General features: G+C 40.2%; 2 protein-coding genes across 2 annotated transcripts; one reads left to right on the top strand and one right to left on the bottom strand.

The window, feature by feature from the left end:
- Positions 1-481: 481 nt before the first annotated feature.
- sft2d1 (SFT2 domain containing 1) lies at positions 482-11,101 on the bottom strand. Its single transcript, XM_080036391.1, has 8 exons — positions 10,909-11,101; positions 10,076-10,162; positions 7,884-7,966; positions 6,096-6,177; positions 5,754-5,789; positions 5,591-5,649; positions 3,506-3,535; positions 482-1,185 (listed from the first exon to the last, which is right to left on the bottom strand). Exons 1-8 carry the CDS (start codon positions 10,969-10,971, stop codon positions 1,146-1,148), a joined length of 480 nt encoding a protein of 159 aa, XP_079892517.1. The 5' UTR covers positions 10,972-11,101; the 3' UTR covers positions 482-1,145.
- Positions 11,102-13,165: 2,064 nt separating this feature from the next.
- Positions 13,166-20,744, top strand: LOC307257877 (lutropin-choriogonadotropic hormone receptor-like; the record flags this gene model as incomplete). The annotated part of the gene is given in 10 exon segments (XM_080037239.1): positions 13,166-13,338; positions 15,242-15,313; positions 15,707-15,781; positions 15,877-15,951; positions 16,253-16,327; positions 16,753-16,827; positions 17,163-17,348; positions 17,642-17,713; positions 19,496-19,790; positions 19,794-20,744. Coding segments are annotated over 10 exon segments (2,049 nt in total).

Genomic DNA, 20,744 nt, shown 5'->3' with positions numbered 1-20,744 from the left:
TGGGTTTTTCAGTGTGGCTATTTATGCCACATTTGGAAAAAAAATAAAATGTTTTAAAATTGTTATCTATCCATTTAAACCAACATATTTGGAGTGATCCATGGCTGACTACCAGTCCAAGGTTGTCTATAACATAAGAAAGCCACCTCCTCCTCATCAGGATAATGTGAACATCTGCACCACAGATGGGGGGAAGGCTGAGGTTATAAATCTTCTGGGAGGAGGTTGTCATGACAACCGCATTCTCAAAGGCAATGCCATCATGCCGAAGCAATATGGGGGAAACCGATGCAAGCTTTACTGGGTTATTAGGTCACGTCAAAATCACAATACTCAGAAAGGCGTAATTAACTGGGTCATTGCTACATCTGGCAGGAAATCTAATTTTAAATGAGAAGCTATTTTAATGCAATTCCTTGAGTTTGTGTGTGGAGGGGCAGGTGTGTTCAAATACACATTAAGGACTCACAGACTACACAGGAGCTGCTTCTTTAATCTTTTTAGCTGGAAAAACCTCAAAAGAGCAGTGGATATCATATATCCCAGTACATCATCAGTGAAGCAGAGCCTCAATTGCCGAAGGGGAAATGATCATAAATAAACATGGAATGGCATCAGAGAGCCTCTTTATACATCAGTGCCTTGCTCAGACAGAAAACAGAAAGACAATGTGATTTAATAATTGTGTTAGAAAATTCAGAACACCATTACAAGCTCCAGAAGAAAATGGAATCTCACACCTTTAAGATGTAAATATGTATGGTTGGTCAATATGCAAATATATCTGTCTCTTAATATATAAAATGTACAGTAGATGGTAAGCAATTGTGCAGTAAATTGTAAAGTCAAAGTCATTTCGCTGCACTTTCAGTATAAAATCCTCTGGAAATAGAAGAATATCTTTAAATATATTAGGCATTAAAAAGGCACTCTTGTCTCTAAAATAAAAAGCTAAGTGTTAAAATCTGATTAAAGTTATAGACCTTCAGCTAGATTAAAAAAGTGAGGATTCACAGTATGAAAAAGACATAGTAGAAATCTGGAGATATAGTGTATAAACAACATAGATGTATATTTTACAGTTCCATTGTTCTTGCAGTTTGCGTATTAGGACCAGTCTTCACATAAAATTGTGGACTTGAATCCTAATTCAGGCACGTTGTGAAGCATTTCATCACAGCATCCCTGTAGAAAAAAAGAAAATGTGTCTAAATAACAACAATAAGAAATTGAAGAAAAGTGGATGAAGGAATGTCGTTCTAAAATCATCCAGGAAAATAGAAATACAGTGGAGGAAAAACCTGTCATGCATACAAAATTTAAAGCGACAATAAACATCCACTTCCATTCTTTGTTAAAATTATTTGGGTGGGGCTCGCCATGAATTAGTGAGTGTGTTTTGGCTGGGAAGCAGCACATGTTCAGAGTGATGGGGGCTCCCTTCCTCCAGGTAGTCTGTGTTGAGGGATGATGCAATACGAGCCATCACCATGGTTACCGCAGATCGTCTTGGCCCGCTCCGTTTCCCCCCTTCACACCGTTTGCTCTTGCCATCGGTGTGTTGCTATGCAGACTTCGCCTGCAGCCAGTCAAATTTTCAGTGGAGGAGGTGTGAAACCCGTCAAGGTTAAAAGGAGAATTGGAAGAGAGTGTGTGTGTGTGTGTGTGTGTGTGTGTGTGTGTGTGTGTGTGTGTGTGTGCGTGCCGAGAGACTTGCTCCTCGAAAAGCTCCGGTCCATCCCTCTTGTGTATAAACAAAACAAATTCAACAGCAGAATCCCTGTATTCCTCCTCCCATTCACAAACAGCCTGAGGTTTGTTCTTAACATTTTTTTTTAGGTACTATTTTGGCTTCCCCAAAAACCTCATGAATAAATGATCTCAGTTACTGTTCTCCCCATTTCTGACTTAACAACAGAGCAACAGTGGCCTTAAGGCACTGTGGGAAGTGCACATGCAGCAGGTTTGAGTGCCTTAGTGCGAGAGTGAGAGGTTATAAACAGGCAACAAGGCAAACTACATTAAAGGATCAAGTCCATTGGCCATGTGTTGTTGTGTCTTGCCAGGTAGGGCAGTTTGTTTGACCACAGACAGGAATAGGGAGATACTGCTAGTGTTATGCTTTTCAATGTGTCACTTGGAGGTGCAGAGGAATCGAGATCAAAATAAGCTGCTGTCCTGTGACAACATGGCAGACAATAGAGCTCCATAATCAAATTTAAATGATTACATGCTAAATGGATTAAAGTAAGAGGCTTAAGGAGAGAAGACAATCATGTGTTGATCAAAGATGGAAAATAACAAAAGGAGTAAGAAATAAATGAGAAGATCAGGATTTCAATAGCCAGTACAAAACAAGAAATAGCAGTTACATTTGCATTCCTCTATAGGAATTTGGTATTTGGAAGGGTGGCACTGGAAAAGGTCTTTGTCTCAGCTTAGTATTGTTGTTAGCATTCTGGTTGGGGGAGGGGGAACTCTGGGAGGTTATAGGACGTCTCTCAGCTGTCAGGACGGATTATAGGGTCGCCCAAATACTCACAACACTTAGTTGGGTTAGTGTGTGTGTGTGTGTGTGTGTGTGTGTGTGTGTGTGTGTTTGGATGGGGGGGGGGGGGCGTGGGGGCTGCATGTGTGCCCGGGACCTCTCTCCAAATGAGACGTAACTCTGCTTACAGCTGGGCTGAAAAAACATCATCTCACCTCATGCTCGGCTTGGGGAATGCATTGGGATGGTTCACCATATGGGACAATTAAAGAAGTCAACATCTGAGTTTGGCGGGCTATATTGTCTTTAATTTAAAATAAACTGCTGTGGATTTCAAGGCTATTAGGCTTTATAGTGGACCTTTCTATAATAAAGACAAAGGGAATAAACCAGTGAGACAGGCTGTTATGTGACTGATATTTTATCCTCTTCTTGCAGGACAGCCTTAGTTTTTTGGGTCCAGCTCTTATCAAAATTTTTGCATGGCACGTTAACCCTATCAAGCTTAACATAAGCGCATCACAAGTAATATACACGCTATATTTGGAGAAGAATATTTTGGTTAATATGGCTGAAAGAGTATTATCCACAAGAAAGATTTCATTTAGATATTATGGATAAAGCAAATAACCACAGAGCTAAAGCACAGAGCGGTGTGAAACAACAAGCTGCCATTTGTTTGACACTAAGTGCTGGCGAACGTCATGGGGGGGGGGGAGATTACAGCCATATGGTGGAGACAAACAGTTTAGAGTAAATGAAAACATGTTTTCATTGAAGGGACCCTCATATCAATCTCTCCAGTGTGTTGTGTGTGGCTGTGCAGTGACATTTGTAGACGAGGCATTATTGAGATAGCTGGAAAAAATTTTTTAACCTTGTTTGGCAGCACCTGGATTCTCAGATGTAGTTCAAGTTATTATATACACACATACACCTGGCCATAAAAGAGAGATGCACAGCAGCATCTTAAGGCCAATGCACACAAATATACATCATATTATCAATTTGTCTTACCTGGCAAATGGAATGTAAGAGATGCTATACCTGAAAGAGAAATAATACAAACAAATCAGAGTGAGGGGACAATGACAATTTCAGTTCAAGAAAGGTTACCAAGTGTAGTAACATATAATAACACTGGTGGTCTTTGATGTCTCTATGCGTTTAACCATATGTGATGGTGAATTGGATAAACTAAAATCTTTGCACTGATGATTCTAGACAGATTGATAGGATAACACAAGTACAACAAAATACAATAGCCAGCACTGGAAATTATTATTAAGGTACAAAAAGTCCCTGATCTGACATACACACACATCATATAAGATATGTGAGGACTCTGGTACAGCAGTTCAATGATTTACTACAGCCCAAGCCTGTTAAATTCCACCATTAAGTAGGACATCCTAATTTGTACTGTTCAGCAGAGCTGTAACAATTAATGTAAACTAAATAAGTAACGTACGCCAGTAAGTTCAATTAAAGCTTTCAGTGTTTCTTTGTTTTAGAACTTTTTACTGTTCGTCAGTAGTGTGGCAGTGACATACAGCCGCCTTCACAGAATTCAGCCCAAGGACTGGGCTTTGTCCAAGTCAGTGTGTGGGTCAGTGTAGACGTCTTTTAACAGAACCACCATCTCACAGATGTCTGAGTGCCTGTGTGGGAGTGCACTATGCCCCCGGTCTGTTAACAATGAGCTTGAGATGTGTGACTTGTGGTTGCCAGGGTGACACCTCTGAGAATGCAGGCAGAGCGGAAGTGAATGTAACACTGAAAGTGCAAAGGCAGTTATGAGGCTGACGCAGGTCAGAGATGAACTGAGATTGTCCATTCCCTGTCCTGTTTGTGTCTCCACGCATATTTGCTCGCTGAATGTCTTTTGCTACTGCTGTGCAAATATGTTCAAATTAATGAACCTACAAGTGCTGACATGCCCATGGACATAACTCCCAGGTGTATTATTCACTGCTATGTTGATCTTATTACTATATGTACTCTTCGGTCAATCAGCTAGTCTGAGTTACTGCATCTGTAGGCAAGTCACATTAAAGAATGACGTTTAGTATGAACACTAGGGCGATGTCTTGTTCTGTCAAACCAACAGTCCGACATGAGAAGTTCAGTAAAGCAGATTAAGTAACAAAAAAGTTGTTGGCTACTGCAATCTGCAAATGTGTTATGATGAAGGTAGCAGCAACAATAGATGCACTTTCTAATTTACACACACACCGCAAAGAGCACAGCAAGAGTGAAGCTGCAAATGAAGCCCGCAGCAGTGAAATCTTGACCAGAGAGGCCAGACACACAGCCATGTGTTATCTTATATAACAGGCATGTAGCACACGACAAGTATGCAAGTCACGCCGTCATTTTATCCGTATACAAATTGTCCCTGATAAAAGGACACAGGGATGACAATGCACCATTATCATAGTCATCGTCATAGTAGTAATGACGCCTCAGGTAGGAGGTAGGAGACTGTCTTGTGTGTTAAACACAGTTGACAACAGCTGTCTGTCTCTCTAAGTAGGTCCAGGCTGATCCTGGCATCACTTCTTCCTATACAGGCCAGAAATATACTGACCTAATGTGATGCCTGGCAACCATGCCTACCAGTCTTCTTACAACATTGCTGACTCAACAGGTATGTCAAGCACATGTTGGAGACTGTTTGGTAGAAACTCAGGCAAATAGATCAGATCAAAGTTTTGCATTGCATGTGCATTTTATATGCATTAAATTACACTTGTATAGAATGATAATGACTGACTCTTTATAGGACTATATCGATATGCTACTCTGACACAATATACAAAATGTATGTGTAGTGTGGTTGAATGGGTTGTAAGCAAGGTGTTAGTTTGACTATTTATAGTTTCGGCAACGCACGTGCCAATGGTGCAAATCATCTTAAAGTATCAGCAGCGGTATTAACTCAGTGACCACTCACTGACATTTAATCCAAGCCAAAGCAGCTGGAGCAGAGAACTCTGTGGTGGATAGAGGGCTTTATCCGAGTAGCTGAGAGAGGTGAATAAATTAATTGCCAACTGTACTACAGTGGGGAGATTGATAAGACTCTCAGGTCACACTTACCATGTCATTGCCAAAAACTGCAGAATGCAGAAGATGATAGCCAGCCCTTTTTTATGCCACTGTAAATTGAAATACAAAATGTTTTTTTTCTCACAGTTAATAACACAGCACTCAAAAAAATAAATACTGAAACTGCCTTAAAAATTATGCATTATCCACTTACCCAAAACACTGCACAAAGTGTTAGGACAAGGCACAGCTGGAGACAGAAGGAATAGTTTCAGTATTTTACAGGAAATGTAAAAATCAAACCAAACAGAGCCACTAAATCTGCCCAAGGAAATCATCAATAGTGTTACACGGACATTTGTTGTCAAGCTCAACTGCCTGATCTTCTCTATCCTTCCAGAACACAAGCTGTGTGTCTTCAATTGACCCTTGCCTTCTAATCCAAAGTCTGGAAGCAACAGATCTTTCACACACTCCAGAGCAGGTGAAAGCAGATACGATGTAAACTCATTGCGGTGTCAAGTCCAGGAGGATTCAGAATAAGGATAATATTTACCAACATAACGATGGTGGCTATCAGTCTTGTTGGTTCAAACATCCTCTTCAGCTGTTTTAGTGGTCCCATTAGGAAGCAGGTGCTTTAGAAGGAACACATATGAAACTGATAAGTTACACATTCATCAAACATCAGTAAAATGCGGCGAAATTATTGTGTTATTTTTCAGGTGCTAAGCATATACCACTGTGGTGTGTTTGAATTGCTTTTCCCAGTGATCACCTATCAAACAGTGCAGCCAAGTCTGCGAATATGCGTGTTTAAAATGTATTGGTTTCTTTTGGGGCCCAGATATGTGTGTTCCCTCATTTATTTACGTCAACATTTTTTTACTAGGCCTAGGTTTATTTCAAAATAGTTTTAATTTGAGTGAACATGCACACAGAGACACTGGAATTGTGTGGCCACCAAAATAAAATTTTACACTATGTGCTGCAATCATTAGTGGGTTAATATTTCATGTTGACACATTCAAAACCTCCTGCATGATGCATGTGTGACATCAGCGAATGTAACAAGACGAAGGCTTTCCTCGCTGACGAGGCTCAGAGCTGAGTGGGTAGAGGGAGTCTGTGTAGTGTCACATCTGTTAGATGAGACACCAGAGCAGTCCGTGTTGAAGCAAAACCCTTTTCTACTGGTCTGCTGAGAGCGATGGATGATTTTTTTGAACTACTTAATGTGACAGAGACACTTATGAGGTCCAGGCACACACAGCTACTGTCGATGGAGGAGACGGGTCACAACATTGTTAATGTCATGATTTTACAGTGTTGTTTAATGTCTAGGAAATCTCTTTATAAATATAACTTTGACTCAACAGTCAGCTAAAGTTTGATTTAAAGCATGCTTCTTGCTAGTAACAAAACAAAATATATTATTGACTGAAATTGAAAACTGGTTTAAGATCCTTAAAAATGTGACACCCTCTTGATGGGTTACCTGGGCAACAATAGCATCAAGGTGACCCAGTTTCTTGACACATTTAAACCTTCTGGACATATGATACCGGAAAATAGACACTGCCCTGTCTACACAAATAAAACCCTTATCAATGGTTCACTGTCCATCAAAGAAGTCAAAAACATCATCATTATATTCAGAACCTGGATTATCGAGATTAAATAATCAATAACGTTGTAAAATCCAGTGGGAAGCTGATATCCAGTGAAGACGAAATTCTAATCTTACTTAACCGTTAGATTGACAGTGTAACAGTATTACTAGGGCACAGGGCCAGGAGGTCCTATGAATACTGGCAAAGAGAGAGATCGACAGCAAAACAAAGAGACACGGACAGCAAATCTGTATCTGTTTGACCAATGTCTCTTTATCACAAATCATTTCATTCTGGCTTAAAAGCGACATGCAATTAAGCTGCAGTGCAACAGAATTAGTTGCATTATAAGCGAGATTATAATAAACCTTTTCCGTCAACATTAAATATTGTATATTATGTATATAGTCTGGAGTAGAACCAGTAATCTCTACTGTTAGTGTTTTTCATCAATACATCAGAATGGAAACATCTCATTGGTTCCTCACGCACTGAGATCCAGATTCTTAGCGGGTAGAGGGTCAATTATAGGAAGGACTTCAGTATTTGTACACGTCAACAGCCTAGAAGCGAACCTTAGAAAAATGCATAGCTGTGCCAAAGTGTATAAGCCTGATGCACATCCTTTGTTGTACTGCTGTGGGTGAGTCCATCATAAGGCTCAGGGAAATATATCAAGACGTTAAACATCTTGGACGTGCCAAATTGAGCCAAACAGAAGGGTCTCTTACCTGGAAAGAGCAGCGATATTCCCTAGTGTGTAGAAGACGGCGAAAAGCTTGATTCCATTGGGCAGGAACAGCAGTGCTGAACCCTGGGAAAAGTGCAAATGAGTCTCCGTCAGATACACAAAATGTCAAAACACTTTAATTGAGGGGTAAAAGACAAAAAGGAAAAGTCTTAGCAAAAAGCTTAAATGATACAGTATGTTATTAAAACGTAAGGCTTATTCTTTTTCTTGGGAAAAAAACAAAACAAAAACAAAATGCAAGGAATTCTGTGGACTCTAGTATGTTTTTATACAAACAGAAAGGGCTCCCCCTAGTGCCAAAATACCATACGACTTTGTTTAGGAATCACGCCTGGTGGATGGCATTATAATCCAGTAATCCACTAACAAGAAATTCTGTACATTTCTTAAGAAAAAGAGCATGATTTAAGTGCACATAGTTATGCATTTTATGTATGGTATCATTGGTATGGTTATATTATGAATGGAAGAGAGAGATATATTTTCAGATTCTGTTTTGTTTGTTGACAAATTCGCAGTGACCAGGGGCCTATTGCATAAAACTAGGATAAGGGATTAACCTAGGATATTTCGGTTATCCTGGCTTGCGTTAGCCATGATCCGGTTGCATAAAAGCAGAGGGACATAAATTACCATGGAGATTTACGTTTAGCCTGGTCGGGACCAGGCTAAACGTAAAGGATAAATTTATTCTGTTGCCTGATTGGCTCAGTCAGCTGTCACTCCGATCTGAAATCAAGGTGTTTAACAGTTATTCCATGATCTTCTGTGCAATGTTTAAGTTTCAATAACCTGTTTTAAAGTACCATATAAAAGACTGCATTGTCATTTAGTTAAATAGTTCTTCCTTTTTATTATTTAACCTGAACCATTTATAATTAACTTAATTATAATTACATTAAGATGAAATGATATAAAGTATAATAATTTATGTGATAGTCTGTTAATATTGCAGGCTATATTTATACAATTGATTATCGATGGCAGATGACGTTGCAAATGTGGGTCAAATAAATTCACTTTGTACTTATAACTATATCGAGGTGCATCTGAAACAAAATTAAATACCAATGAATATTTCCTTTTTTCTGTAATTTAATTCAAAAAGTGAAACTTAAATATGTTCTAGATTCATTACACATTGAATTTGAAATTTGAAATTAATCTAGAATAAACATACTTTTCAGAAGGTCGACATATCTGATTGGTTGTATGCAATATTCTAATATTTTGAGATACTGGATTTTGTATTCCATGATCAATCAATCATCCAAAAAGAAGGCCTGACATATTTCACTTTGTGTAATGACTCTATGAAAGTTTAACTATTTGAATGGACTTTCCATGATATTCTATTTTTTAAATGCACCTGCAGACTGCTCACTGTCAACTATTTAATCATAAAACAATGCAGGGACATCAAGATAAATCGGCAGAGATGACATCTGTTGTATAAAATGAACTGCCCCCTGACTTACGGTTTAAACTAGCAAGGCATTGTGGGAAAATGGGTCGTCTTTTACATTTGTCCATCAGTAAATCTGTGTTCGATCTCTGGGTCTACCTCTGAAAGCTGTGGGCTGGCACTTAACAGAATGACTTACACCTGACAAAGCAGCCCTTTACATCCTGGATTGGCGTTTATGCAACTGACTAATCCAAAGTGCCCAGGCTAGACTTTGTCAAGGCTGGCTTTATCAATCATCCTGGATATCTTAATTCCACTTTTATGCAATAGGCCCCTGCACTTTAGAGATAGTGTTGCATGCTCTGTCATTCTGAATTATCACTCTGCGTAGGCTACAGAGTGTCAGCAAGTGACGCCTGTGACAACACTTCCTGTCATTTGAACCACAAGCTTCAAACTCTACCTTTACATGTTAATTAAGAAGAAGCGACATGTGTCAATCACTTCACTCTGCAAGCACCAGAGAAACCGGAATTTGTCTTGATGGCAATGGGGTTGAGTGACTTGAACAACTTGAGCATTTAATATAGTGTGTGTACAAACCAAACACAGCAGAGGAAACACTAACTTAGACCAATGCTTGCTTACAGTGTTAACAGTGTTATGTACGCTTTGCATTCTCTGCATTCCTAATGTTGTCAGTATAAAGTCTGACGGGAGATGAAAGCTGCCTTTATCACATGAAAAAAGGCAGACACACTCACGAGTATCGAACACAGGATGCCACCGGCAAAGCATATGACGAACCATTTCACCCTGGTGCTGTAGCTGAGAGAGCTGGAATCAAGGACCTGGTGGGAACAATGGGAGGATGTCACAACTCACAACCCAGACTTAATGACCTTCAGAGAGACCAGCAGGCTTCCTACTGATGATTCAACCATGTTGGCTAAATCCAGGCACATGACAACCAGAAAAAGTATTATATTCAAACACAAACACACACAGCACAGGACCTTAGATAAAGTCAGAGTAGTAGGCTACACTTAACTTGTGCAAATTAACCAATAAAACCACACTGTAGAGAATGTACTATGCAAATAAATGCAGAACTACAAACATGGACTGTGGTGTGCCACAGTGAAATTAAAGTTAGAAACAATCATCACGTTGTAAAGAAAATTAAAAAAAAAAGTTCAAGTCAACACCTTACCTCATTTCCTCCTCATCGTGAAGGCGTGTAAAAAGTATAAATACACAAACAAATGCATTGTATTACATGGTGACAGAAGAATATGATAGCTAACCTAAAACCGGGCTAAAAATTAGCACGATAATAAAACTCTCCGGCTAACTGTATGTTAGCTAGCTAACGTCAAGAGAAAGTGACAGCTAACTGTGTAAACTGACATTTAGCTTAGTCTCACAGTTTATAACGGCTTTGAACTCTTTGAAATGGAAAGAAAAAATATTACTAGCCAGTATCTGAACAGAAACGTTGTGTAACGTGCAAGAAACCAAACTAGCGCAGTGCTCTTGTTTTATTCAGTTTTAACCATTTACACAACATTAGCATTAGCAGCGTACACTGTCATACCTGAGTCAGACCCAACTCTTCATTTTCCTCTTGGCCGCTTAACACACGACGAAGCTTGTCCATGGTCAGTTACCAGCTTGCTCAATTTGTTCGGTCCGAGTTTCTAAATGTCCAACTGTATGTCTGCTGTTTACGTCTGCAAGTTTCGACTGCGGTAGAAGCTTGTGGCAAGTTCTGACTTCCTGGCTTTCTCTCCCTGAACGACACGCTCTGTAAGAACTGACCTACAATCGGTTCCGCTCGTAGCCAGAGATGGCTATCACCGCTAGGGAGGAGTTTCAAAAACCGACTGCAGGTCAGATTGTGAATGCAACTAATCAAGGCAACAACCATGCTTCCTCCGAAATGCTGCCTTTCGGTGCCATCGGAAACAGTTGTATTACAAAATGTAGGCATACTGGATAAGAACAGAAGTGTGCTATTCGCTGTAGACTCTATTGTGTTTTGTGATGACATTTCGGATGGCTGAAGGTGCCTTACCAATATGCCTATATGATCTAAAGTAAGAGTTGGGGGAAATAAATCTATTTAGTAAAATAAATCTATTTATTCAGGACTATAGGCTATTTCCTGTAATGAAAAAAATTGTCTGAAATGTGTCCTATAATACCACAGGCTCTTTGCTTTGCTTTAACATTACTCGTAGTCCTAATTTTAAACAGTAGGCTTACAAAGCCGACCACTGTTTTATGGTACCTGATGTTGCTTCTCTGCTTCTTTGTCGCCATCCAGTTGATATATAATGAAACAGCAGACACTGCCAGTGGAATAGACCTCTTATAGCAGTCATGCTTAGCATTAGCTAAACCATAGGCCCAGCAAAGAAAGTCGATAACTTATTAATTTTTGAAAAATCTAAAAGCCTTATTATTTTATTTAGTTTTTTTTTCACAGGCGTGGATTAGATCCTTCCTCACATGTTTGTCTTAATATGAGGTTTTATCTGTCCTGCAAGTTTCGTCATCCTGTTTGAAATTACACAGAAATGCCTTGTTTTTACCTGAGGTTTTCATCAACTCTGCAGGGTTAAGTGCCATATTTTCAATGTCAGGAAGGAATATGGGCTAGTTTTTCCGTATTAATGCTTGATAAATCACTTTGAATTCATCAAGGCTATGCAATGTTTCTTTGCCTTTATCAAGAATGCATGGCGCCAAACCAGATACAGTTATGGGAGGCGTTTGACTTTGGGTCACACTGTCCTCCGGAGGGACATTGACTTGGCTTTTAACGTGTATGCCAGCAGGAATCTTCATTTTAATGATCCCTAAATACACAGCAATTACAGACGTTAGAGTTAACCAAATGTAATCAAAGGAAAGGGTGGCGCTTGAAACACAACAAAAATATCTTACTCTCTTACTTTCCTCTTCAATAAAGGGTGATGCATGCTGCTAGGCCAACATCTGATTCTGAAAATCACAAAAGTATATTAGCCTTAAGAAGCTTGTAGTGTTTTTGTAGACATGAACACCTATTGCAGACATATCATACAGCAGACTATCAAACATACAAGTTATTGGGCATCATCTTACAGCATGTAGAGAAAAATGGAAACAGTAAAAATATGAGCAAAATGGAATATGAGCTAAATGGAACACTTCCAGACAAAACACAGAGATAATCTTCCCTACTCTTATGATGAATATGCATTGTGTATGTTTAAACATCCTGGAGTGATCTTATCATTTACTAGATCTAATCTACTGTCCTCCATCTTCTTCTGTGTTCTGACTCCTCTCACTCAGACCTGCATACTGCTGGTGTGAGCTTGCTTGGCCACTAAGGGAAGAACATATTTTCATCATCCCTATAAGCTTTGCACACAATTATCAGAATGTGAATGACGTGTCAGGTCCTTGAAATACCTCAAACTACTCTCCAGCAGCGACAACTGAAGCTCCTCCTGTCCACATGTCAAATTGTTCTTCCTTGGACAAGACACTTAACCCCAAATTGCTCCAGATGACTGAACCCTTGAAGGCACATAGGCCTATGCACATTCAACCATAGTCAATATAATAAGATCAAATGGGGAAGTGGGTGTTCAATTGATTGGATGTAGCCTGACAAAAATGTTTACCATCCGCACTCAAAACTGTTACTATGGTAATACTTTACAATAAGGTACACAAAAAAGAGTACGGTTAACGAGACTGTAAAGGGTCACTTTTCTAAACGCGTTGCATAGCCTAAGTGTGGACATCCCGGCTCCCGTGTGTGTGTGTGTTTCGGGCGGTTTTCAGACTACTCAACGATGTGGACATCGCTGCCAACGCTCTTGTTTCGGACTGTTTTAGTCTTCTATGGATGCAAGTGCACTTCGGGTTCGGTGTGCCAGAGGATCTGCCGATGCTTTTCCAACACAATCCGATGCAACAATGTGACAGAAGGGTCGGTTCTGACGAGGGACCACAGAGATAAGAGACAGTAAGTTCACCTTTTTAACGAATCTGGGAAAGACAGCGAGGTGGTGCATGCATGAAAGGATCAATGTTTGGTGACTGAAGCAGTTCATTGAAGAGTGGTCAATAGTGGATCAAATGGCGTATGTCTGTTAATGCATTTGACATTGTAATCAGTCTGTATTAGACGTAGGCCTAATTCATGTGTTTCTTTACGCAACTTACCTCTCCGATAAAGCTTTTACCAAGACTGTTCCGTGCGTATTTACGCATGAAGCGATGATCCACCTCGATCGCACTCAACTGGTTACACGTGGAAATACACTATTTACTTGGCTTAAATCACACGATGTGTTGTATTACCCTTTGCCTTCTCCTCCAACCTGGTATTTGGAAGTCAAATCCCTCCGCCTTACAATAGCCTATTTAAACCAGCACTGTATTAGATACATTTTTGGATTCATGCACTTTCGCCAAGTTACAAAGAAATATGTGCGTGAAGTGGCCAAGCTTTGGTGCAGGAATGATAACTGACATGTATAAAGCAGATCATGTGTCAGTTTAAATACATTTTGTTTTAATCATGCTAAGCATTTTGTAGCCAATGCATGTCTCGCCATTGACAAAATAGTTCACAATTATAGTCAACAGAAAAATGATCACATCGGCGTTGTGTCCATCTATGTTTGGAGTTTCTGAAAATATTTGTGAAGCTCTCATGTACAGTATGGACTCTTAATGTAGTCCAAAACCATTTTATATGCTCAATCTTTCTTGCTAGATAGTATTTGTTTCTCATCATGTTTTTTTTATATCCCCAAACCATTAGCCTACAAGAACAGCTCAATAATTTGTATCATCTCCAAATTGATTTTGCAAAAGAAAAATCAGATTGCTTTGTAAAGTAAACCATTTCTTCAGGTGGAGTCATCCACCTGCTCTATCAGTAGGCTATGAATGTATGCATATAACCATCATGTAGACTAATCTCTGTTATATGTTTCATTCAATGAAATTTGTTTGGCCTTTCAATTCTGTGCATGAGCACCACATTCTAAACTTGCAATATCATTTAATCCACATAAAAGTGAAAAATATGGGTGGACCTTTATTGCAGACTGAATGACATTGGCTTCTGATTACTGTTTATATTTCATGCTTCGCCACATCTAGTGAAAAGATGACTGCACATCTCTCTATTGTTGGGAAACAGAGGGCCCTGCATGTGTCCGCAACTTGATTACCTGGGAGGAAAATGTCAAGTTGATCTCACAGGCTCAAGCGCAGAGTGCATCCTCTTAGTCTTTACGGTTTCTGGGCATCAGAGCTCAGCTTTCGAGTTAATCGGCAGACACTCACAAAACCTTCAAGGTGTTGAATCTTGACCTCTCCTCTGGTAAATCACAGAACCTTGAGTCTCTCCTGATAAGGAACACCGAGGCCAGCTGCTCCATGAATGAATCAAACGACACCAGGACTGCCTCACGCACACTTCAGGAACTTTGAATTCTGTCATATGATGAAACTAATAATATTTTTAAGTGTTTTCCTTTCTTTTCTAATCATACAAAATTAACATTTGAGTCAGGAGGGCTGTGTGTGCCTAGCCAATGTGCAATACAGTGAACCACAAACTAAATGTCTCTAAATATTCGCAACGAGACAAATGATCAGTGTGACTGGATAGGCTGAAACTTCACCTAAGTGGTAAAGTTAGTGTAAGTGAATCAGTGTGCTTTGCTCATATAGCAAATAAGAATTAAAGCAACAATATTTCCTAGACAAATATTCACTATGCAGCATAATTTAAACATTTGCTTTAATAATAGGGGCCTTTCTGCCCTGGTGCTTTAAGATAATTTGATTAAGATGCCTTTGGTTATCAGATATTTTGAAATTAAACATGTCTCTTTATAATGTGTTTTCAGGTTTTTCTACCACTTGTCTTTGCGCACTATTTCAAGCCATTCCTTTGAGGGCTTGAAAGGAGTCCAGAGGATGTAAGTGTCAACTTTATTCCACTGACTTAAATAATCATAGGACATTTCGCCTTATAACTGAAATGAAAGTTAGCAATCTCAAATGTTTTCCTGTGTTCAGTGATCTTATCTCCCCTTATAATTCACTTGATCATTGAGTCAATCAACGCGAGGCTATCATGATTCAATGTTCAATTACTAGTATATTTACAATGTGATAAAACTGATGAAATGCCAATGCTCTAAGGCCTACTATTGAATAGAGTAAGAGTGGGGTTGTGTATATTATCACATAACATGTTTGTATCCCTCTCCAGACACCAAACAGCAGTCTGTCCTTCCTTTCAGTGTCACATGTAAAAGTAAATGTTCTTTGGATGATTTTTAACTTCTGTGTTTCTGGTCTGCGCTCAGTGAAATCGCTCAAAGTGTAACCCTGGAAACCATTGAGACATTAGCATTTAATAATCTTCTCAACCTCTCTGAAATGTGAGTCATTTCAGGAATCATTTTGAAATCAATACAGTCAGGGTAACTGTAATGCAGTTAAGTGTCAACTGATGTTTTTTACTTTGCTTTTGCAGCTCAATCCAGAACACGAGGAGTCTGCTGCACATCGGCAGAAGGACATTTAACAACCTTCCCAAACTACATTACTTGTGAGAGTCTTCAAAATACACCATTTGAATACATATCATATTTTAAGATTAATGTACACGTTAGGCAGCAGCAGCACCCTGTCTGTTTTTAAATCCAGTATACTTCATAAATAACTGAATCTACCATTTCTATTCAACATCAAACACACAGGAACTTCTGTTAAATTTATACTGATACAAAGAAACACTATTTTCTTTGCATTTAATTCTAGTAAGAATACATTCGACTATACTGTATATGGTTTACATTAAAAGTTCCACAATATATCACACAGTGACATATTTTCCTTTACATTAACAGGAGCATTTCAAATACTGGGATAACAATGTTTCCTGACATTACCTCGATCAATTCCCTTGAATATGAGTTTATCTTGTAAGTTCATCCTTTTCAAAAGTTTCAGAGACTCATGACGATTACAAACAAAAGGCACATCATCACCATAAACACATTGCATCGCTATGTGTTGTGCTGTTGCAGGGACATCTATGACAACCTTTATCTAGGATTTCATAGGAACGACGAAAGAATACATCACAATGTAAGTGTTGCACTAACACTTCCTTTAAAATGAATTTGTCATCGAGTTTATTTTTCACCTTTAAATCATCACGACTATCTCGCAAAATGATTGCAGGAACCTGTACAACAACGGCATCAGAGAAATACACAACCATGCCTTCAACGGGACCAAGACAAGCTGTATGCTTTTTCCCAAATTTTACTTTTTCTGATCACCAAGTTTCTGCTCTCGCAGCTTTTCCTTCATTAATCTGCATTTTTATGATTCATGATTTCAGAATATTGAAGAATAATCGAAACCTGGAGGTGATCCACAGAGACGCTTTCAAAGGTGCCACAGGTCCTGGCATTTTGTAAGTGATGTTTAAACACCCTTTTAAAGTCATTTAATGCAACTGTTTATTTGCTCTGATTTATTCCGGAGAGAAAGAATGATGTTTGTCAAAGTGACCGTTCAAATTGTAGAAATGCTTTTCATGGTGCTGATAAATTCATTGCCTTCAATTCAATGGGTTCTCATGTACTTTTACAATAGGTAAATACCAATGTAAAGTATGCACTTCAGCTGACTGAATCGGGGATTATGATAGACGTGGTGCTCTGAGGCAGGGTTCAACCACAACAATGGTCACAAAGGGGGCCTTCACAACCCCTTTGCAATCACATTGTTGTCTATGTTGTTTCGCAGGGACGTCTCTGCGACAGCTCTCAATAAGTTACCATCGCATGGGCTGGAGTCACTTCTGGTGTTGTTCGCCCAGTCAGCGTACGCCTTGAAGAGTCTTCCTCCTCTGCAGGGGCTGTGGAGCCTACGAGAGGCCCATCTCACCTACAACAGCCACTGTTGTGCACTGCTCAGCTGGAACACCCATAGGTGACGCATGCTGCACATTTTACAGGTTGATCAAGGATGGTTTTGTACATGGATTCTCACTCACTGCTCTCATAGTAATGCCCAGCATGAGAAGAATCCTATTCAGAGAACTTACAAATATGCTTATCAGAGTCTAACCAAACAATATTGGAACACATTATGAACTCAATTTACATTATAATAACTATCATTTCACAGATGTGAATGTGTGCCTGATATGTAAAAGCCAATAATAATTAATACATTAAATTCTGGTGTCATATTTCCAAATGATTTTCCCTTCTTTTATTCAGGGACTTTCCCAGTAATCCTGCATGGGATAATGTCTCATCTACATACTGTGATGAGAGTGACCCATCAACAAGGTAAAACAAAGAGGTGCTTTTGTGTAGGTTAAATTAAACTGTTTAGTCTTGCTATAGTGAATGAAAGGTTGTTGTTTAAGCCCTGCGTGCAATGACTTGAAAAAAAGATCTTGAAGCCTGTATTACTGATCTTATTACCTCTCCATTCTTTGGCTCATTTATGCTCTACGTTAGATATGCAAACGGATACGGACCATAGATAGTATATAAAATGGATGGAGCATCCGGGCTGACCTCAGTTATACCAACTGCATCCAATCATCTATGCGCGTTGCCATCTTGTCAGATTTTTACTCCGCCTCATTTCTACTTACCGAAAAAGGGCATTGACGTGACGTTAAGTGGGAGATACGCCCATCTAGCTGACGTACACCTCCGAGGCGAAGTTAGGGCCAGCGGGCGGCTAGCTGTCACTCAAGAGACCACGCCCCTAATTATTAATCGTTTTTAACCTCCAATAGAATAAAAACTAGAATGATAGAAAATAAATTCACCCCCCTCAGTGTTGTCATGGAGATATGACCTAAACATACATACTAGAATGATTTTTTGTACCAGACCTTAAATAGGTTTTAATAATGCTGTGAAAATGGCATATTTAACATGGGAGTCAATGATAAATTGCTATGTTTTGAAACCTGCCCTTAGTGGCCACTCGGTGAACTGCAATTTTTGTCACTTCCGCATTGGATGCTGGTAGAACTCGCTGTGGTTTGGGCTTGATACGGAATGGGCACTCTGACTGTACCCTGCGTACTGTGGAAGCCAATTTTATATTGATTAATTTAATTCTACTCAAGTCTCTACATTCATTATTTGATCATTGTATGAAGTGTATTTCCTCTCATCTTAACTACTGGTGTATCCTGTCTGGAGTTTCTATTGTAATTAAATCAGTCTGATTGGGATGACAACCTAGGAGTGAGCCATCCTGGAAGCTCCCAGATTCAGATTAGAATTGATGTAATCAAGAACCAAACTTGATTGTTCCATTGTTATTCTACCTATCTGACCATGTCAACCATTCTGTATAAAGCAGCTCATTTTGTGTATACAACTCAGTCAAGACCCTGGCATTGCTCTGAGTAGGATGCTCTGGTCCTCTCTCCATGCATGAATAATGACCATAATCATCTGTATTGTCTTCTGAAACTAAGTAAAGATTTGTTTTAATTTTGGACTATAGTGAAGTTTTCTTCAACAAAAAACTTCTTCCACAGTACATTCCGTCCGTATTTCTGCACGTATCCTGCAAGCTTGCGGATGCATACCAAACGGACAGAACGTGCAGTACCGCCGAAAATGTGTGTAGCCAACTTTTCAAACTTTCAGCGGCACTGGTTTGAAGCATAGACTGTATACGTTGAAAAACACACGGAGAATACTTTGTAAAATGGCCTGAAATAACACATGATGTTATATGGCCGGGGCACAGGGGCAGACGACTTACAGATCAGCATGGGCGGGGATCAGACGAGAATTGAACGTCAGCTAGACGGCAGGCTGACGGCAGCAAAGATAAATTGAGGTCCGTGCGAGACTAGTGTTTGACTCATCGTGATAGTAATGTCTTCACAGACCCCGCTGTCTACAATACAGCCTCCAGTTTTGCCTCTTTAATCGCTATGACTATGTTGCTATCGCTTGAACGGTCATTGTTTGACTAGTGGTTGTTTTGCTTAATGTCCATTCCGTCTATATACACACGAAATGGGAGCATAAATGAGCCTTACTCTTTAACTTCAGATGAACTAACCAGGACAATTTGTCTCCTGAACAAAGGGTCCAGAATGCGATTGGAGGTTCCGAGGATAGGACACTTATGGACATGCCATTTCTTTCAGACTTTGATACGGCTTTGGGGGACGGAGGCTATGGAGACCTGAATTTCCACTATCCAGAATTGGACTTCTGTCACAACAGACCACGTTTGGTTTGCACTCCCGAAGCAGACGCTTTCAATCCCTGCGAGGACATTGCAGGCTTCAGTTTTCTCCGAGTGGCCATTTGGTTCATCAACATTCTGGCCATCACAGGTAACCTGACGGTGCTCCTGGTCTCCCTTACCAGCCGGAACTAGCTGACCGTGCCCCGCTTCCTCATGTGCCACCTGGCTTTCGCGGACCTCTGCATTGGGATCTACCTTCTGATGATAGCGACGGTAGACCTGCGCACACATGGTCACTACAGCCAGTATGCTATTGAATGGCAGACGGGGCCTGGCTGTAGCGCCGCGGGCTTCTTGTCTGTGTTTGGAGGCGAACTGTCGGTCTACACGCTGTGCACCATCACCCTGGAGCGCTGGCACACCATCACCAATGCTCTGCAGGTAGAGCGCCATCTTGTTCTGACTCAGGCAGCCAGTATAATGGCCGCCGGTTGGTTCTTCTGCTTGGGGATGGGGATGCTGCCCCTGGTTGGCGTGAGCAGCTACGCCAAAGTCAGCGTGTGCTTACCCATGGACATTGAATCTTCTCTGGCTCAGGCCTTCATCATCATTATCCTGCTCTTCAACGTGGGCGCCTTCGTTGTGGTGTGCGTCTGCTATGTGCTCATCTTCCTGGCGGTCAGGAACCCCGAGTTCCATCGACGAAGCGCCGACACGAAGATGGCCAAGCGCATGGCTGTGCTCATATTCACAGATTTCCTCTGCATGGCGCCCATCTCCTTCTTCGCCATCTCGGCCGCATTCAAGGTCCCCCTCATCACAGTGACCAACTCCAAGATCCTCCTGGTCCTCTTCTTCCCCATCAATTCTTGTGCCAATCCATTTCTCTACGCTATTTTCACCAAGGCTTTCAGGAAGGATGGATATCAGCTCATGAGTGCCATGGGCTGCTGTAAAAACAAGGCCAGTGTTCATCGTATGAAGGCCTACTGCTCCGAAGATGCAATCAAGAGCAAATTAGAGCCCACTAATAAAGGATCCGACACAGGAGTGAGGAACGCTGCCACACCGCGGCAGAGCCATCACCTGAAAAAAATAAACTATTTTAAAATGTTAACAGGACAATTGGACAAGAGAAACTGA

The sequence above is a fragment of the Ammodytes marinus genome (assembly GCF_949987685.1).
Source record: "Ammodytes marinus genome assembly, chromosome: 11".
Lineage (NCBI taxonomy): Eukaryota > Metazoa > Chordata > Actinopteri > Uranoscopiformes > Ammodytidae > Ammodytes > Ammodytes marinus.
This window is presented reverse-complemented; position numbering and strand designations above follow the sequence as displayed.